We start from the raw sequence: 20,478 nt of genomic DNA on the forward strand, positions 1-20,478 counted from the left end.
ACAAGATAGAACCCAGAGTCTTATAGCACATGGATCTGTGTCATCCTGGTGAGAAGTGGGCAGCAGTATCCCACACAGGTTGGTGCTCGGTCCAGTACTTTTCAACATCTTCATTAACGATTTGGATGTGGAGGTGAAGAGCTCACTGGCCAAGTTTGCAGATGACACAAAGTTATGGGGAAGCATGGTCACGCTTGAAGATAAGCTACAGATACATGTGGATCTAGACATGCTAGCAAGTTGGGTAGATTGGAACCTGATGAAGTTCAGCATTGAGAAATGTAAAGCCTCAGGACGAGCAACCCCCAACACACCTATAGGCTTGGCAGCATCAAACTGACTAGCACCATGAATTAAAGGGATCTGGGGGTAATAATAGACCACAGTATGAATATAGGCCAGCAGTGCGATGCTGTAGCCAGTAGGGAAAATAATACTCTGGCATGCATCAATCGATGCATCTCTAGCAAAGCCAAAGAGGTGATTCTTCCGCTCTACTCAGCACTGGTGAGACCACAGCTGGAGTACTGTGTCCAGTTTTGGGCACTACACTTTCACAAGGATATGGACAAGATTCAGAGAGTCCAAAGAAAAGTCACCCATATGATCAGTTTTACATGGCAAGCTATATGAGGAAAGGCTGAGGGATCTGGAATTCTTCAGCCTGAGAAAAAGAAGGCTGAGAGGGGACCAGGTAGCAGCTTACCGCTACACTAGGGGAGTACATCAAGGGCTCAGTGAACAACTGTTCACCAGGGCACCTGAGGGGAAAACCAGGAGTGATGGCCACAAGCTCCTAGAAGATCAATTCAGGCTCAACATTAGGAAAAACTTCTTCACAGTCAGGGTGTCCAGACTGTGGAATAAGCTCCCTCCAGAGGTGGTACAATCACCTACCCTAGAAATCTTCAAAAGGAGACTAGACAGTCACTTTGCTGGGGTTACCTGACCCTCAGTTATCTTTCCTGCTTGGTGCAGGGGGCTGGACCTGCTGATCTTCTGAGGTCACTTCTGGCCTTACAATCTATGAATATAAGATGAGATGGAGAAATATAGTAGAGAGGGACATGAGAGAGAAGGAGTTAGAAGAAGATAACTTCTGACCAAAGCTAGTGGAGAGCCAAGTTCTGCAACAGCGACATTGTTTAGACAGGACAAGTGAGGTAAGACGTTTCTACAGCAGTTTACCCAATAATATTTTTTCACAGAATAATAAACCAATAATGGTCATAATTACTGTATACTTAAGCTATGCTTAACTCAGTATTAGGGCACTTCCTGTTTCCCTCTCCCCTCAACCTGCCAATCATGGACAGAATTGTCCATTCCAGATTTTTTTTTTTGATGCCACAAGTCAATGTTTGCCAGTAGCTTATTTTATATAAAAAAAAAGAAAAAACGCTCTCAAACTTGTCTGTAACAACTTTGTTGCAAAGGCAATTTACTACCTCTGATGACAGCAACTTTGAGCACATCTAATGAGTTTTTCCTTCAGCATTCCCAGCTGGACTAGTGACGAGTTGATAGCAATTTATATTTAATTTGAGGCAGGAATTCCCAAAGCATATTGCTGGTGGGATGCCAATTAGGTTTGCCTTCATTACTATAACTTTTCTATATCAGTGAGTTCCATAACCCAAAGAAATTTGACAGAAACAGGACAAGACATTGTTGGCTGAAACACATTAAAATGTTAAATATTATACTGGAGATCTGTAAATCAGAGTGCCACTGGCTTGTTTTGTAGGCAGGTCCTGAAAAAGAAGAATAGTAATCCCTCCCTGCAACCTGCTGACATTTAAGTAGCTTTCAGATAACTATTTGTTGTTAAAGAATTCAACTGCCAACACTTACTTCTCACCATTTTAATTCTGCCCTGCACCCCCAATGACTTGGACTCATATATTCATGGATTAGATTGTTAGGGGCTGGAGGGGACCTTGTAGATCATCGGGTCCAGTCCCCCTGCACTAGGCAGGAAAGACAACTGGGGTCAAGTGACCCCAGTGAGGTGACTGTCCAGTCTCATTTTGAAGATTTCCAGAGTAGATGACTGCACCACCACTGGAGGGAGTTTATTCCACAGTCTGGACACCCTGACTGCAAAGGAGTTTTTCTAGGAACTGAGCCTGACTCAGCCTTCCAGGAATTTGTATCCATTACTCCTGGTCTTCCCCAGGGATGCCCTGGTGAACAACTGTTGACCAAGTTCTTGATGTACTTCCCTGATGTAGCAGTAAACTGCTACCAAGTCCCGCCTCAGCCTTCTCTTCTGTAGGCTGAAGCGGCCCAAGTCCTTCAGCCTCTCCTAGTATGGTTTGTCTTGCAAGTCCCTGATTATATGGGTGGCTCTTCTCTGGACCCTCTCAAGTTTTTCCACATCCTTGTTGAAGTGCAGCGCCCAGAACTGGATGCAGTACTCCAGCTGTGATCTCACCAGTGCGGAGTACACTGGGAGTATCACTTCCTTAGTTTTGCATGAGATGCAACAGCTAATGCATGCCAGTATGTTGTTTGCCCTGCTGGCCACAGCATTGCACTGCCAGCTCATGTTCATGCGATAGTCGATCACTACCCCTAGGTCCCTTTCAGCCATGGTGCAAATCAAATTGCCACCACCAAGCCCGTAGGTATGTTGGGGATTGTTTGCCCCCAGATGGAGCACCTTACACTTCAGGGTGTTCAACGTCATCTGGTTCTGGTCCGCCCATGTCTCCAGCCTGTCCAGGTCTGCCTGCATCTGCAACTTACCTTCTGGCATGGCCACGCTCCCCCACAACTTGGCGTCGTCTGCAAACTTGGCCAGTGAGCTTTTCACTCCCACATCCAAATCATTGATAAAGATGCTGAAAAGCGAGTCATACAATGCAACACGGATACAGGCTGAAAGAATGACTGCAGTTTAAGGGGAGGGAGGAAGAGACACACAAGATGGTAAGCTGGAGATACATTTTCCAAACCTCCCATGTTCATCAAAATGGAAACTAAAAAACTTAATTCATAGAAGCTGCTACATCGAGGCTGCCATTCAATGCAAACCTCTTACAGTAAAACAGTTACTGATGTTCAAACCAGTAATAGACCCACTGGTGAGAATGAAGGGGGAAGATCATTTCAAACACTTTCAACAGGATTTTAAAATCATGAATCCTATTCAAAATTAAAAAGAAGCATGAATACTGTGGTCTTTCTTTGGGATTTGAGATCCTAAACCCTTAAAATGCTTTTGAAAACATCCCCTTTAATAACAACCATATTTACTAACCGACAACCAGGAACTACACAAATCTAGTAACACCTGTGAAGCAGATTTTGTCAAAGGGAAGTTGGATAGAAGCAACATTTTATCCAGGAGGTGATGCTGGCATGCAAATGATAAAGTCTTGAGGAATTAAAGAGATTTTAGCTGTTGATGTCACTGAGGTTGGTATCCTCTTTTCAGTTCCCATGGTTCGGTAACATTACAGGATCCCTTCCCTGATGCAAGATATCCAATGCAATCTTGCCCCTGGCTGCTGTTACCACAGTTATTCAGGCTTGCGTCGCCTACACCTGATACTATTGTAGTGGCTCTACTTGAAACTACTGCATTTGTACACATGCTCGCAATGCACGGATGCTTTTAAAAGCACTCAGTGCTGCAGCACATACAGCTGTATAAGCAGCAAAATGCACATCATTACTGAAAAAATGACAGTGGTGCACTTTTGAACTGAAACACATTGGCTGCTATTTTCTTCACGTTGACGCGCATTTCACTGCTCATACAACTGCACACGATACAGCACAGTTCACATCAGCTCACCGGATTTCTGGCACATAGTAGGATGAAAAGGTAAGATGCTTCAGATAGCTAGCGGGAAGGAATGGTTTTTCCCCCCCTAGTTGCTTGCCAAAACAAGTCAATACGAGCACATAGAAGTATGCTGAGTACTGCATTGGCTTTCCATCCATTTCTGCATGGTTTCCAAGACATCTGTGGCTATTTACAGAGTTCTGTATTGCACGAGAATCTCCTACTGTACTTCCTCAACTGTCCCTCATCCTAAAACCCATGAAGGGAGTTACCAACTGGCCAAGATCTTATGCCTTCACTGTGAAATGCCTGAGAACAGACAGCAGGATATTCTTGATGAAAAGCCAGGTTGTAGGGTTCCCTTCCACTTTGCTGAAGTCCAATCACAAGACAGTGTAAAAGGATCCACACTTTTGCCAACACTGCCATGCAGGCACACTGCAATTCAAAGCATCGTATTTTCACGCATATACCCCGCCCACCCCATGTATAACCCGCACATACACCCCCACCCATGTATAACCTGCGGAAAATTGTATTTTTGTAAATAAGTCCGTGTATACGCCGCACCCATTTATTCCCCGCGGCGGCGTATACACAGGGAGGTGGCGCAGCCCGGCCTGCCTCGGCAGCGGCGGTACCAGCCGGCCTGCCTGGGACCAGCAGGGAGGCTACGCAGCCTGGCCCGCTCTGGCCCCAGCCCCCGCAGCAGAGGCGGTGCAGCCCGCCCTGCCCTGGCCCCCGCGACAGCAGCAGCACAGCCCAGGGCAGCCTGCCCTGGCCCCCACGGCAGTGGCGGCACAGCCCGGTCTGCCTGGGCCCAGCGGGGAGGCGGCGCGGTGCAGCCCGGCCCGCCCTGGCCCTGGTCCCATGGCAGTGCAGCCAGCCCCCACGGCAGCGGCGGCAGAGCCCGGGCCCACCAGGGAGGCAGCGCAGCCCATGCCAGCCCTGGCCCCTGCGGGAAAAAAAAAGTCTGCCAATAGCCCGCACCCCCATATAGCCCACACCCATCCATTTTTTTTGTAAAATCATGTATACCCCATGGGATATATGAGCGAAAATACGGTAATTAGCTTCCTTAATTTTAGAGCGACCGTTACATGTCTAAAACATGTTGTTTTGAATAGATAAAAGCACATGTTCTCAAACTGCGCCCAGAGCAGTCTGGGGCCAGTGCAATCAGCTAATTGTCAACACCAGCGCCAGACAGCCCTACTCCTAGTCCAATCATAGTTTCACAGTTGGTAGGATCGGAAGGGACCTGAGCAGATCATCAAGTCAGCTGGGATGGGCTTCACCTGTCCCCCAAAGGTAAGCGTGTGTTTTCTACTAGGTTGGCGGATCTCCTCCGGCGGGATTTAAACTAGGCTCGTCAGGGGGAGGGGAGTACAAGGGCAGGGGAAGCTGTGGACCACCAAACCATGTGGCACCCACAAGGACAGCCCAGTCTGAAGAAGGACAACATTGGGAACCTGAAAGCCATGGGGAGGCCAGCACTACAGAACAGGTAAGGAACAAGAAGGTAAGAAACAATGGGCCCCATGGGACTGGGAGCGGGGGGGCAGCAAAGGCACCAGTCGCAGGGCTCAAGTGCCTATACACTAATGCTAGGAGCATGGGGAACAAGCAGGATGAACTAGTGCTCCTGCTTGCACTAAACACATATGACTTAGTGGGGATAACGGAGACCTGGTGGGATTCATCCCATGACTGGGCGGTACATATTGAGGGCTATAGATTGTATAGAAAGGACAGGTCGGGGAAGAAAGGGGGGGGGGGGGTTGCACTTTATGTCAGTGAGCAATATACATCAACCCTCATCAAGACAGAAACCGAGGTTGAGGAAGTAGAAGGATTGTGGGTTAGGCTACATGGGGGGCAAGGAGAAAGGGATTTGGTGGTAGGGGTCTGCTACAGACCCCCACACCAAGGGGAAGAAATAGATGCGGGGCTCCTGAGGCAACTCTCGGAGACCATAAAAGCTAAAGAGGCGGTAGTCATGGGGGACCTAAACTACCCGGACATCTGCTGGGAGACGCAGACAGCAAGGTCCCATCGCTCATGCAGGTTTCTAACCTGTGTACAGGACCTCCACCTGACACAGGAGGTGCATGGTTCCACTAGGGGGAATGCCATACTGGATCTGGTATTGGCGACGGGAGATGACATGATAGGGGACCTCCAGATCGGTAGCCATTTGGGAGACAGTGATCACCTTATATTAGAATTCAACATAAGACGGCGAGTGGGTAAGGTAACTAGTAGGGTGAAAGTGCTAGACTTTAGGAAAGCTGATCTCAATGCACTCAGGCGATTAGTCAAGGAAGCACTGCAGAGTAGGAGTTTTGATGGGATGGGAGCCCAAGAAGGGTGGCTGTGCCTAAAGGAAACGATCCTTCGGGCACAAAGCATGACGATCCCCGAGCGAGGCAAAAGAGGGAAAGGGGCCAGGAGGCTTCCATGGCTGACCAGAGAAATCCAGGGCAGCCTAAGGGCCAAAAGGGGAGCACATAAAAAGTGGAAACAGAGTGAGATCACTAAAGATGAATATACCTCCTCTGCTCGTGCTTGTAGGGAGGCAGTTAGGCGGGCCAAGGCTACCATGGAGCTGAGGATGGCAACCCAAGTAAAGGACAACAAGAAATTGTTTTTTAGATATATTGGGAGTAAAAGGAAGGCCCAGGGAGGAATAGGACCGCTGCTAAATGGGCAGAAACAATTGGTGACGGATAGGGGGGACAAGGCTGAACTCCTCAACGAGTTCTTTGCCTCAGTGTTCCTAAGCGAGGGGCACAACAAGTCTCTCACTGGGGTTGTAGAGAGGCAGCAGCAAGGTGCCAGACTTCCATACGTAGATCCTGAGGTGGTGCAGAGTCACTTGGAAGAACTGGATGCCTTTAAGTCAGCAGGCCCGGATGGGCTCCATACGAGGGTGCTGAAGGCACTGGCCGACGTCATTGCAGAGCCACTGGCGGGAATATTCAAACGCTCGTGGCGCACGGGCCAAATCCCAGAAGACTGGAAAAGGGCTAACGTGGTCCCCATTTTCAAAAAGGGGAGGAAGGAGGACCCAGGCAATTATAGGCCGGTCAGTCTCACCTCCATCCGTGGTAAAGTCTTTGAAAAAATTATCAAGGCTCACATTTGTGAGAGCCCGGCAGGGCAAATTATGCTGAGGGGAAACCAGCATGGGTTTGTGGCGGGCAGATCATGCCTGACCAACCTAGTCTCTTTCTATGACCAGGTTATGAAACGCCTGGACACAGGAGGAGGGGTGGATGTCGTATACTTAGACTTCAGGAAGGCCTTCGATACGGTATCCCACCCCATACTGGTGAACAAGTTAAGAGGCTGTGATGTGGATGACTGCACGGTCCGGTGGGTGGCAAATTGGCTAGAGGGTCGCACCCAAAGAGTCGTGGTAGATGGGTCGGTCTCAACCTGGAAGGGTGTGGGCAGTGGGGTCCCGCAGGGCTCGGTCCTTGGACCAATACTCTTTAATGTCTTCATCAGCGACTTGGACGAGGGAGTCAAATGTACTCTGTCCAAGTTTGCAGACGACACAAAGCTATGGGGAGAAGTGGACACGCCGGAGGGCAGGGAACAGCTGCAAGCAGACCTGGATAGGTTGGACAAGTGGGCAGAAAACAACAGGATGCAGTTCAACAAGGAGAAATGCAAAGTGCTGCACCTAGGGAGGAAAAATGTCCAGCACACCTACAGCCTAGGGAATGACCTGCTGGGTGGCACAGAGGTGGAAAGGGATCTTGGAGTCCTAGTGGACTCCAAGATGAACATGAGCCGGCAGTGTGACGAAGCCATCAGAAAAGCCAATGGCACTTTATCGTGCATCAGCAGATGCATGACGAATAGGTCCAGGGAGGTGATACTTCCCCTCTATAGGGCGTTGGTCAGACCGCAGTTGGAGTACTGCGTGCAATTCTGGGCGCCACACTTCAAGAAGGATGCGGATAACCTGGAGAGGGTACAGAGAAGGGCAACTCGTATGGTTAAGGGCCTGCAGACCAAGCCCTACGAGGAGAGACTAGAGAAACTGGACCTTTTCAGCCTCCGCAAGAGAAGGTTGAGAGGCGACCTTGTGGCTGCCTATAAGTTCATCACGGGGGCACAGAAGGGAATTGGTGAGTATTTATTCACCAAGGCGCCCCCGGGGGTTACAAGAAACAATGGCCACAAGCTAGCAGACAGCAGATTCAGATTGGACATTAGGAAGAACTTCTTCACAGTTCGAGTGGCCAAGGTCTGGAACGGGCTCCCAAGGGAGGTGGTGCTCTCCCCTACCCTGGGGGTCTTCAAGAGGAGGTTAGACGAGTATCTAGCTGGGGTCATCTAGACCCAGCACTCTTTCCTGCTTATGCAGGGGGTCGGACTTGATGATCTATTGAGGTCCCTTCCGACCCTAACATCTATGAACCTATAAGTCCATCCCCCTGCCATGGCAGGAAAAAGTACTGGGGTCAAACGACCCCAGCAAAGTGTTCGTCTAACCTCCTCTTGAAGACCCCCAGGGTAGGAGCCAGCACCACTTCGCTTGGAAGTTGGTTCCAGATCCCAGCTGCCCTGACAGTGAAGTAGCACCTCCTGATGTCTAGCTTGAATCTACCCTCTGCCAGCTTGTGACCGTTATTTCTAGTCACTCCTGGTAGTGCTCGGGGGAACAGGGATTCCCCCAATGCCTGCTGGTCCCCTCTGACTAGTTTGTAACAGGCCACTAGCACCCCCCTCAGCCTTCTCTTGTGGAGGCTGAACAGGTTCAGGTCCCTTAGCCTCTCCTCGTAGGGTCTGCCCTACTGCCCCCCGATCATGCAGGTGGCCCTCCTCTGGACCCTCTCGTTGCTGTCCACATCCCTCCTGAAGTGCGGCGCCCAGAACTGGATACAGTACTCCAACTGCGGCCTGACCAGTGCCGCATAGATGGGAAGGATCACCTCCTTGGACCTGCCTGAGATGCATCTGTGAATGCATGACAAGGCATAGTTGGCCTTTCTGACCGCATCCCCACACTGTCGGCCCATGTCCTTTTTGGCATGAATAATGATTCCAAGATCCTTTTCTGCCTCTGCACTGACAAGAAGGGAGTTCCCCAGCCTATATGTATGCTGCTGGTTCTTCCTCCCCAGGTGTAGTACCCTGCACTTGTCAGTGTTCTCATCTGCCCACCCCTGTAATATGTCTAGGTCCAATTGCAGCCCATTCCTTCCTTCTAGTATGCTCGTGCTGAGCTTTAGGATTAGGCAACAAGGCAGCCCTGGGGTCAGGGGACAGAGCTGCCCCCAACATGATCAGCAGGATCAGGCTGTCCCCAGCCTTGCTGTGGTGCGACTTAGATCTGTGGAATTGTATGCTTCATCCCAAACACAGGTGGCATGGCAGGACTTGTGATTTTTGGGATAGGACACACAATTCCTCAGATCCCAATCACGGCAGTATTTTAATGTTTACCAGAAGACTTTGACAGTGCTCAAGGTTTCATTAACACTAACGACAGCGCTCTTAAAAATAACTGGGTTGTCACTAGTGCAACCTTAGATATTGGGATGCAATCTTACTTTCAAGTTCAGAGAGAAATCTTCAATACTATATCAAACGTATTCTACTTCTATACAAAGCAACTAGCCTCTCTCTTCTTAACCTATTATAAGGCAGTAATCAGCTCCTGATTTATTTTGCTTAACAAGCTATGAAGAAAATATTTTAATGCAGTAAACTTCAGTGACTACAGAAGACATCTGTCTGAGGGTACACAATTTGACTTTTTCTATGACTCCAAACACTGTTAATGCTATTGTAATTCACAAGCTGAAATCATTACACACACCTGATTATTTTACAGCCTGCTATTCTTCCTCAAACCTTTCTATCCTTTGCATACCAAGCAGACAATAGTCATTATCACATAATACAATCCTAATGAAATAGAACAAATGTACCCCAGCAGTCAAGTGGAGCTAAGTGGTTTAGTTAGGAACTGGACTCAGTGTTCCCATAAAGCAAGTGAGAGACAGTTAGCCCTTCTGGAGTAGTAATAGCCAGCAGCTACATGCACAGTATTTAATTCCTAGGAGCACAAAAGCCATGGTGATGTCAACAGCAAAAAGTAAGCTATATTCCAGCATGACTAGCAAAAGATAGTTCAGAGATGGTCCATTATATCTGCTGACAGTTCAATGCAAGGCTGCTGTGTCTGTTAAAATGGCATTAGCAGTATTAGCATTACACAGTATGCTATGGAACACTTTAAGAACACTCCAAGTGACACTTTACAGTGGTGCTCTGATACATTCCTGCAGTGAAGGCTTCTTTAATACATTTTTCAGCCAATTAATTAACAATTAAATATAGTAGTTACTCCTTAATAACCATCTCCATGTGGAATGAGTATTTTACCAAACAGCTACTGTACTTTAAGATTTGCGGTCCAGTTTTATATTTAATACATTCTGTAACTAATCTTTAGGGTGGCAGTTGACAATAGTCATTGGACCAGACTGCTAACTTTCTTGATGGTCTGCTTATGGCCTCTGTTGTTATGGCAGAACTCGAAAAGGAATACATTAGGATGAGCTCTCACCTCTTCCTCTTCCCCATTCGAGGCAAATACAAGAGCTAGATACAGCCTGTATCCCAGGCGGCAACAAACCAAGGTCTCAAACTTGCAAACACTCAAGGACAGGTTTGACTTTAAGCCCAAGAGTAATCTCACTTCAGTTTAAGTATTTGCATGTACATGTGCTTTTTGAGTTATGTCCCAAGAGGTTGAGAGAGAGAGAGTGTGGAAAAGGACAGAAACACACACATACTCAAACGCATTAAAAAAACAAAAGCTAGTGCAGAGTACAACTGGCAGCCTCCCAAGATTGCAGGGTATTAACAAGTGTATCTCTGTACTCACAAGTTGGCACTAGCTTCCTCTTTGCTTTTGATACATTGCAAGGTGCTTAAATGCTGAAGTCTGGTACCTAGCCAGACAAATTATTATTTCTTATATTTAGCTATCTGAAGCAGTTAAGATAGTCTGGGATTTTAACAGCAAGAAATACCCCCAGAATTTTAAGCAGAGCCTAGTCAGAATAACTGTAGTAAAAAAAGAGTTTCTTTACCTACTCCAATAAAAAATTTCAAATTCACCAGTTGTAATAACAAAAGGCAAAGGGTACTTTTACAGAAAATAAGTTAAGTGTGGACAAGGCCTAATTTGACAGCTCCAACATTAAAACATATTTCACTTTGCAGTTCAGAGCCCAAATATAATGCATTAAGAGAGCATACCAGAAACTAGGGTTGCAAGCCAGTCAATTGACTGGTCAAATATTGTTAATTATCAGTCAATTGACAGCATATTTTTGACCAGTCAAAGTTTATAGCAATTTTACAAAAAACATGTTTGAAAATTTTACTTTTTTGTCATTTTCTTGACAGAAATATGACTTTTATTGCTTTTGATACATTTCTTAATGGAAAAAAATGTACTTTTTCTGTGTATTATCTAGACTTGTTGTCAATTTTTTACAATTTTTGACCGATATTTGACCAGTCAATTGACCAAACTTTATTTGACCAGTCAAATACTGAACCCTATCATAAACATGTTTTTTGTTTCAATACTGGCAAATTTGGATAGGAAGTGTTATGTTTTGGTTTTATGTTTTTTTTATTCTGTTAACTTTTCTAATAATAGAATGGTGGTTCTTTAAGGCTATCAACTAGGAAAGACTTTTACCTTATTATTTTATTTTGAAAATAAAACACTAACTGCAGTAGAGATATATACTGTACCAGTTTGTAAAGAAAACAAGAACATGCTATACCGTTGATTCTCAGGCAGGGTGCCACAGCACCTTGGGGTGCCTTGAAATCCTTTTAAGGGTGACACGGGGTGCCACACAATGTTAGTACTGGTAGGTTTACAAACACGATTCACAAGATAAACCCAGATATTTGAAATTGAAATCCATAGTTTTAGTCTCTTGGGCTTCTTTGCCACAGAAAAATTGCTCTATCATCTTTCTGTAGTCAAAAAAAGAGTGCAAACTTAGATGGCATTTTCCAAGGGGTCTATCCAGGGGTGTGTTGAATCTAAAAAAAGTTGAGAACCCTTGAGCTACACAAACACTTGTAATATGACAAGTGAGTTTTTCCTCTTTTCAGAAGATGCTTTGTGACAAAACATGTTTAGAAATTTGTTACACACTGCCCTCTATTGGGAAGTTAGATGAATGATTCTCCTTCTACCCTCAATAGAGCTCTAAAGTCATAATGAAAATTAACTGAATTGTTTCTCTCAAACAATAAATATATGTGGGGAGCTGGAAGCATATTCATATTTCTTTACAAAGGACATTTTCAAACTTGGCAGATTATGTTCAAATCACACTGCATGAGTTGTGCTAGCTGTAGCATGGAATAATGAACAAGGAAGTGGAGTCTTATACTTCTGCAACTTAACAGTTATCAGAGGTTTAGCACAGTTTGACGGTATAAAATGGAAAAGGAACCAGCTCTTTTCACTGTATTGGCCATGTCAAGCCAAATGCAATAAAAACATACTTTTGTTACTTCACTAATACTCTGTATATAAAACTCTGAATAAAATACAGTTCTATTTAATTAAATATGCAACTCTTAATTAGATATTCAGGGTTACATTGCAGGGGATGATAGTGCATTAAGAAAAAATCAGATCATTAGGAAGGACAAGGACACCAGTAAATATTTCATATGCTTACAGCATCTGTTTTTAAAGGTACTGTCTTTCTTTTTTCAATGAAACTTTGTCTCTTCTATTTTCAAGCATACTTTCAAATTTTGCCAGATAAGATTTGTATGGGGCCATACCAAAGACCTCGTATCAAAAAGAGATTCTAGTCTTATTTCCCTATAGTTTACACAATGAGTAGCAGTTGAGAGAGAGGATCGGATCTACCAACCTAAAATTATTGTATTATAGCAATTAAAAGAGTTTTAGTAATTAAAATTAATAAGTAGCATTTTTACTAACTACACAATTTGTAATAAGCTTATTCTTTCACTTAAGTGAGTTCATTGTTATTTTCTGAATTGAGACTTCAAACCTTTGTTTTGTTGGACAGTTGACACAGAGTACATACAAACATTTGGGGAGGTCAGGGGGAGGTTAGATCTCGTTAAAAACAGCTACCTGATCTAACTTAGTTTACCCACATGCAGACCTTACACTCAGATCCCTAGTTGGGTCAATCTAAGGGAGAACTGTACAAAGTTCCAGGAAGGTTGAAGAGGTCTAAATTAATCAGTCTAATTTAACCGTACCTTGGAGATGCACTGTTAGATTGGGTTGTGCTAGATGAGTCTAACTGAACTTCTGTACATGTTCCCAGCGCAGCCTTAGGGCCGGGAAAGCCTAACAGGTGGCCCCACCACCAAGGCTGAGCTTTTCATACGTTGCTCCCAGTACCAGGTTGTTTTTACCTCCCAGTCCCTCCCCCCATGCCCACATGGACACACCCCGCCACTTCCCTGAGCCAGTCAGTTCCACCCATTTCCCTGAGCCTTCTAAACCTCCAGTCTGCTCCCAGTGCTGGTTTTATCAGCATTTGCCACTGACGGGGGGCAACTGAAGTAAATCAGGGTGGGAAGATGGGGGGTGGGGGAATCGGTTTGCCAGGGGAGTTGTTTGTCTGGGGCTGTGAAGGATTGGAGGCTAAAAATAGCTCCTGGTCAGAGGAGGGGAAGAAAGCTCTTTCCAATCCCAACAGCCCCCCTACTGCAGAGCCACCAGCCTCACTGATTCCAAACCCCACTTGTAAAGCCACCAACCCCCCATCTGCCTGTCCCTTCACCCACCCTGACTTACTTCAATTGGATTGGGGGAAGTTTGGTGGCTGGGGGTAGGAGTGGGGGGGAGGGCAGGAAACTGAGGAGGGTCCTGGGGGTGTGGCAGGATCAGAGCACCAACCCCTCTGTAGATCCCACTAGTACTCTCTATCTCCCCAAAGCCCCTCGCTGCAGACCCTGCTAAACCCCCTGATCTCCCCAATCCCTCCCCACTAGCCCCTTATCCCACCCACCCCACCCCTGACTTACCTTGACTTAGACTCCTGGCATCTATCTAATTACCAAGTTAGATAGGGCAGCCATTTTTTTTACTTGATCTAACCTCTCTGAACTTCTGGCTGTAATGTATGTATGAAGCCACAGACTAGCTATAGATTCAATTTTTTAAGTTCTCCACCAGTTACCCTCCTTCCCTCCACAAATATAGGATTTTTTAAATTGATCTCTCCTAGAACTTAAAGAAGCAATCATAAGACAATACTCAAATGTAAGTTAAACAATAATTCAACATTAACCACAAGTCTTTCTACTCATTACCTTTTCTGCTTCTCTTCACAGCAAGCAGCAACCTCTTTCAATATGGTAGCTTCCCTATACTCTTAGTTTTCATATTGTACAAGTAAAGAAATTCTTGCTACAAAAAATGACAAAGAGTATGTTTGATCATTCAAACTATGGGCCGTATCTTCTTGTTATCACAAGACATCAAAGATAAGTTTTCCAGTAAAAGAACCATATTTTTCATTAGTATGGAAGTGTGTCAAGTTCCCCTTTGTGATCATGAAACCAGTTCAGTCAGGTGCAGAGATGACAGGGATACGGTCCTCAAAGACAAATGGACCTCATGAAACAGGCCCTTTGCCTTTCAGCATGAACACAGATGAACCTTCCTCACAGCATTCATATTCAGCTCTGCATTTCTAACATCAAGAGATACCTGCCTTGCCTCTCTTATTTCTTCCACTCTATTAGAGGACTTTCTCCCATCAACCTAGAGAAGGGAACAGTCACCAACTACTGTTCTGTAACCCATGGGTCAAGCTTTTTTTGCTCTGGAGAACAAAACATTACCAGTCAACCCCAAGCTAGCGTAAAAAAGATACCTGTATTATGTCAGTCCCCAGTGCCCAAAAGGGAAATTAACTTTCAGGATATCATTTGTACTTTATTTCATAATACCAGGGAAACAACAATAATGTGCATCACCAGTATGAATCAGTGGGTACATTACTACAAGACATCTGTCACCAGAGAAAGGTGCCAGTTTATTTACAAAAATAGGAAAATAAGGATTGCAATTTCTAAATTTCATCCTTTTGATAATTTAACTCCATGAATGTTCTAGTTTTTATATTGTTTAGTTTTTGCTAGTGAATAGGTTTCAACAAAAAGTTAAAATTCATAATATTTGGTTTAGCAAATGCCTACCTCAATGAAGCATGGCTATATTACTACAGTTTACATAAAGAAGGGACACATGGACAATTATGCAAAGTGGTTCACACAGGATAATGAACAAGACTTGTTTGGAGGAGACTGCAGGAAGAGAAAGGACAGTTTCATGACTAAGTCCATTGAATGCTGTACTGCAGAACTAAATTTGATACCTTCTTCTGGAAAAGTGGCTATGTTATACTAGGAATTGACTTAAACTGAAACATTCAAGGAGGGCTAAATCCCTAAAAGAACTTAGGCCTGTTTAACTTCAAAAGTGCAATCCTTAAAACCCCTGTTTGGTTACTTGCAAACAAACCACGGAGGAACCTAAAACCCTTGTTATAAAAGCTTATGTGCCTAAAATTATGCATCCAGGCATGACCACAGCATTTACCCCATCACTCAACCAATTAATGTCTGCAAACTAGGCATTCTTTTGCCTCTGTAATCAGAGTTCATTCCAATTATGCATGCTGTAAGAACATCTACCAGATCACAGTCCAAAAAATAAAGCCAGAAATATAGCTTGTGGTGCTACCACTATGCTTTTCCTGTGCTATTAGAGCACTAACCCAGAATATCGGAGACCTGTCTGACAGTATTTGAACCCAGAACAGAAAGCACCGAGGTTATTTGTGAACAGGAGTGCTCTCAACTGCTCCTACTGAAGCTGTTCCACTTTGTATGTAATACTGCATTTACCCAAATACAAAATGAAGTTTTTCCTTCCAATTAGCAGGGGAAAAAAGCCCCTTGTGTTATAATCGTATACAGGAAAACCTCATTAAAAACATTGTCTATCATTAAACTGCTGCCAAAAGCATCATGTGCTTAGCAATGGAAACCAACTATGAAGCTGATTAAATACAACAAAAACACTGAGTATGAAAGTAAAGCACATGGCCCACATTGGGAAAACATGGTAATGGAAACCAACCACAAGAATAGCTTAATGTAGCCCATCTGAATAAGATATATGATAGTTCCCATTAAGCACAATCTCCCTCAATGCTGACTCTTCAAATCATGGTGAGCCATGACACTGCATACAATTCACCCAGAATTCTTCTGTTGCCCCCTCTTTCAACCTGTTGCATACAATTAGTGTGACTGCAACCTCCATGAGGTGAAGCCAGACCAGGATGCCCTGCGCCTCATCTGCATATAAATTTCTGAAGCCCCCAGGACTTGTTACAAGAACACCAGGTTCCAGTCATGAATGCGGGCTGTTTAGCGCATGGATTCTTTGTGTGGAGGGATCTGGAGTACATACACATACTGAGCTGCACTGAGCTGTGGGTCACTGTAATTTCCAACGTTGTTGACTCGGGTGGGCCCCAGGCCAATGTGCAACGTGGTAAATCATGAGGCTCTGGACTAGTGTTACACATAGTTTGTACTGAGGTCCATTGAACTGTCTGAGGCTAACCAGCCACTGGCAGGCAGAAACAAATCAACCACCTCTTCTGGGACTGTCCATACACCAGAGAGTTGTGAAAGAACGTATGTGCACCCCTGGCAATGACAAGTTTCAGAATCCTGGCCAGAGAAGCAGTCTTGTATGGGCACTTGACCAAACAGCAAAGGCCCCTGACAGACCACTATGACCAGGTAATTTCCTGCTTTAGGTATGCCCTGTGGTAAATCAGGAATCTGTTCACAAATAGGCACTCGGACCCCACAGTCAAGGACTGTATTAAAATGGGGCTAAGTGAAATGTACTGGTACTATAGGAAGACACAAGAGGACGACGGGAAAGAGACAGTGGACCTCATATGGTGGAGAGGGGACTGGACTAGACCTTTCAGAGGCAAGCCCTCCAAAGAGGACAATGAGGACAGCTGTGAGGATAGTGATGACAATGAGGGTGAATATGATGATGGCAAGTGAAATCATAGGAATAGTGATGGGTGCACAGTGTGAACTTTGTAACAGGACTAAAATACTTTAACTGGTAAAGTATGTTTTGGTCTGTCAAGTGAACAACAGTAGTCACTTGACGGGTTGGTAGAGGTACAGTTATCTATCTATCTATCTACCTAGATCTAGATAATAATATTTTTTGGAAATAAAAGCATATGTAGTACAAACTATAAGTGCATGGGTACTATATGCAAATTGCTAAAGCCATGTTTCATTTCAAGGTTACTGTTTTTGAATTTGCTTCTCATTTCCACATGCTCAGGGACAGCAAGGTTTGATAGTAAGGAGGGGCAAGAGGCTGCCAGAGGATAAAGGTGTGGGGGAAGAAACAGAGAGCAAAGGGCTACCTGATCTTCCAGATTCATTTTCCCTGCTGTAGCAGTGGGAGGGGGACAAATAAAAGCAAATCTCTGATAATTAGATTCTGTTCTTGGAAAATTATATCACATTTATACATTTCCCATATATAGAATCTAATTATTGGGGCTTGTCTTATAATCAGGGTCATCTTCTATTTGTGTAAATATGGTAATCAGATATTGATTGAACTAGAGAAAGGAAGCAAGATGAGCGAGCATACCCAGAGCTGGTCTAGAGCTACAGTTCTCCCTTGGCATGCTGTAGATCCCTTTCTTAAGGATGTAAGTCTTCCTCCTGCACTGTATACAGAGCCTAGTTGCTTAACTCAAAGCTGTGGCTTCAAATAGGGGGAAAATTCCTTTTTGGATAAAGTTCTCCTCATATTTTTGCTACCTCTGTAAATCAGACTGTAGGGTCCCCAACTAATTTCTGAGAAATCATAGCTGCACCCAAGGTCAATGAGAACTGAGCTGTACTGTATTTTCTTGATTAGAAGACAAGGTTTTCCCCCATTTAACATAGGGGAAAAAGACCCTTGCCTTTCAGCCAAGTATGAGGCAGCAGGGAGGCAAGCAGCTGCTGTGGCTCTGGCCCCAACCTGGAGCTGAAGCCAGAGCCATCTCCTGCCCCCTCTCACCTCCCCCTGCTACCTCTGCACACCCTGCCACTCCTCCCCTGCAGCTCCCAGTTCTGCCCCCTGCACTGCTTCCACCTCTCTCCCCCACTCTGCTGCCCTCCTCCTTACCTTTGCTTTGCGCCGGCAAGCTCTGTCCTCCCTGAAGCCTGGAGCACATGCTCCAGGCCAGGCCCATAGCAGCAGTGCCCATTCCGTCTCACTGCTACAGGTCCAGGCCGAAGCCATGCTCCATACTCCAGGTTGCAATAAGAAGGGAGTGGGGGGGTTGGAGGGGCAGTCACTGAGGAGAGCCTTTGGTGGGGGGGAATGGGAGGAGGGGAGACAGCAGGGTGGAGGAGGGGGAAGAGGGAAAGGGGAAATTGGGGCAGTCTGAGGCTGTGGGCAAGGGCCAGCAAAATGGGGGAGTAAGTTGGGAGGGGCAGGCAGCAGGGAGAAAGCCTCTCACTGCATGCCTCTCACTGTCTGCCCCACTGCATCCATATTGCCTGCCCCCTACCATATGCTACACTACTGCATGTCCCCCACCACTCCCAACTGCCTGCCCCCTACCACCTGCCCCATTACTGCCCCCCTCGATCACCTCTCCCTCTACCATCTGCAGTAGTGGGGAGAAGGACAAATGATGATCCTCCAATAATTCGATTCCGTACATGGAAAATGATAATACATTTATAAATTTTCAATATGCAGAATCTATTTATTGGGGGGTCATCTTAAATTTGAGTAAATACAGTAAATCAATATTTGTGAAACCCTCAGATATGGTTACAATTACTCTTAATGAAATAATTAAGCATGGAGTCACAGACTGAATGATAAAAAGGAAAACAGAATTCAGCATGCAGAGATGGCTTAGGAATAATGCTTTCTGCCTCTGAACCCTATGATTCTGTACCTCCTCACTAAATTAGTAGCATCTATCCTGGACTTTGAATGACTTATGGGTCCATGGGATGGGCTGTTACGTGATCACCTAAATATAGTCATATTGTAATACATAAAAACATGGGGGATAAAATGAAAGTTACTTAGGCAACCTTACTTCTGCTATTTCTTAACTTTTGAGTTCTTGACTTTCAAGCTTAAAAAAATGTTCAAATATTAAATGAAAAAGGTTAAGCTGTCTGGCTTCAATAAAAAGGCTGAGCAACATAAATAGTGATCAACAATAAGGTACATATCATACCTCAGCTCCACCCATCCATTTTGGTTCATCAGGAAATTCAGCACACAAAACATCCTTTGACTGCTCAGTCCCAAGTACGTGGTAAAAGAGCTGCTGGTGTAGGTTAGTGGAGGTCTCAGTGCCTGGAACAATTCAGAAATTTAAATGGACTGGATTAGTATTCAATAAAAATACATTTAAAATTTCAAAAAAAAGAAACTTTTCGGCTGTACCTCCGTACGTTGGAACACACATTTGTGGAAAAAGGAACTATTCAGGGATTTCAACTGTAATAGATTGCTTTGGGTCAGGTGCCGTTCTTCTTTTTACTGTACAAGTCATGACAGGATAGTATGTTGGCAGGGCAGCAAGGAGGAGATGCATGCATGATGAATATTCTGAATCTGAGGACTCTGCTTTCATACTTTTTTCTAGAAAAACCAAAGACCTTACTGTATTTAATGAGTGTCAAAAGGTTTTAAAGGGTATTGGAATCATGTAAATACAAAATGACATTTATAGTCTTGCCATCTAAGAAACAGTATAACTGACTAAAAAGATACTGGTATCACAAGAAAAAGGTTGGTTTTTTTTAGAAAACATTAATATTTTCCTAAAATAACAACATACGTCAATAACATTTCAAGCCATGGTGACCCCATAGCTCAGCACTGCTCAGCATGTGTGTGCTCCAGATACCCCCCACAAAGGATTCACATGATCCTCCACTCATGACTTGAACCAAGTGTTTTTGACATGCATCCTAGGGCCCTCCAAAAATTGATATGCAAATGAGGCACAGGGCAACCTGGTCAGCCCCACCTCCCCGGATGGCAGGGCCACACTGATCATATGCAACAGGCTGAGAGAGGGAGCCACAGAAGGTTTTTGGGTGAACTGTTTTGGGGCCCATTTGGTGATGTTTGCCAGATATTTAAGGCTCATGAAGAAGTAGGGATCATTGGAAATGGTAAAGAAAGGCACAGCTCAGCAGTGGGAATGAAGTTGAAGTTGAAATGTAGTCCATGTAGTGGCTCACCATGACTTGAAAAAGTTGGTGCTGAGAGAGACTTCCCATAAGTATGTTTGCCCAATATGGGTCACATGTTTCATAGTCATGCTCAGCGTTAGCTGCATTTGATCAAACTTCATAGATGGTTTGCATTACTAAGCACATGTTGCTTTTGGCAGCAATTAATGATAGAGAATATATTTAATGAGATTTCCTTATATGCAAATATAAGATGAGGGGCTTTCTCCCACCCCCATGATGAAGTGCGTGTGTGGAGGGGGAGCTCATGATGCATTCAAATAAATACAGTATTT

At 44.8% G+C, this 20,478-nt stretch overlaps 1 protein-coding gene across 1 annotated transcript in view; it reads right to left on the reverse strand.

Moving 5' to 3' along the window:
- Positions 1-20,478, reverse strand: part of PREP (prolyl endopeptidase) — a 198,942-nt gene that overhangs the window by 166,514 nt on the left and 11,950 nt on the right. The window contains exon 6 of the mRNA XM_006270251.4: positions 19,174-19,295. Coding sequence (XP_006270313.1) covers positions 19,174-19,295 — 122 coding nt within the window. The remainder of the gene's footprint in view (positions 1-19,173; positions 19,296-20,478) is intronic.

The sequence above is a fragment of the Alligator mississippiensis genome, chromosome 1 (genome assembly GCF_030867095.1).
Source record: "Alligator mississippiensis isolate rAllMis1 chromosome 1, rAllMis1, whole genome shotgun sequence".
NCBI classification, from domain to species: Eukaryota; Metazoa; Chordata; order Crocodylia; family Alligatoridae; genus Alligator; species Alligator mississippiensis.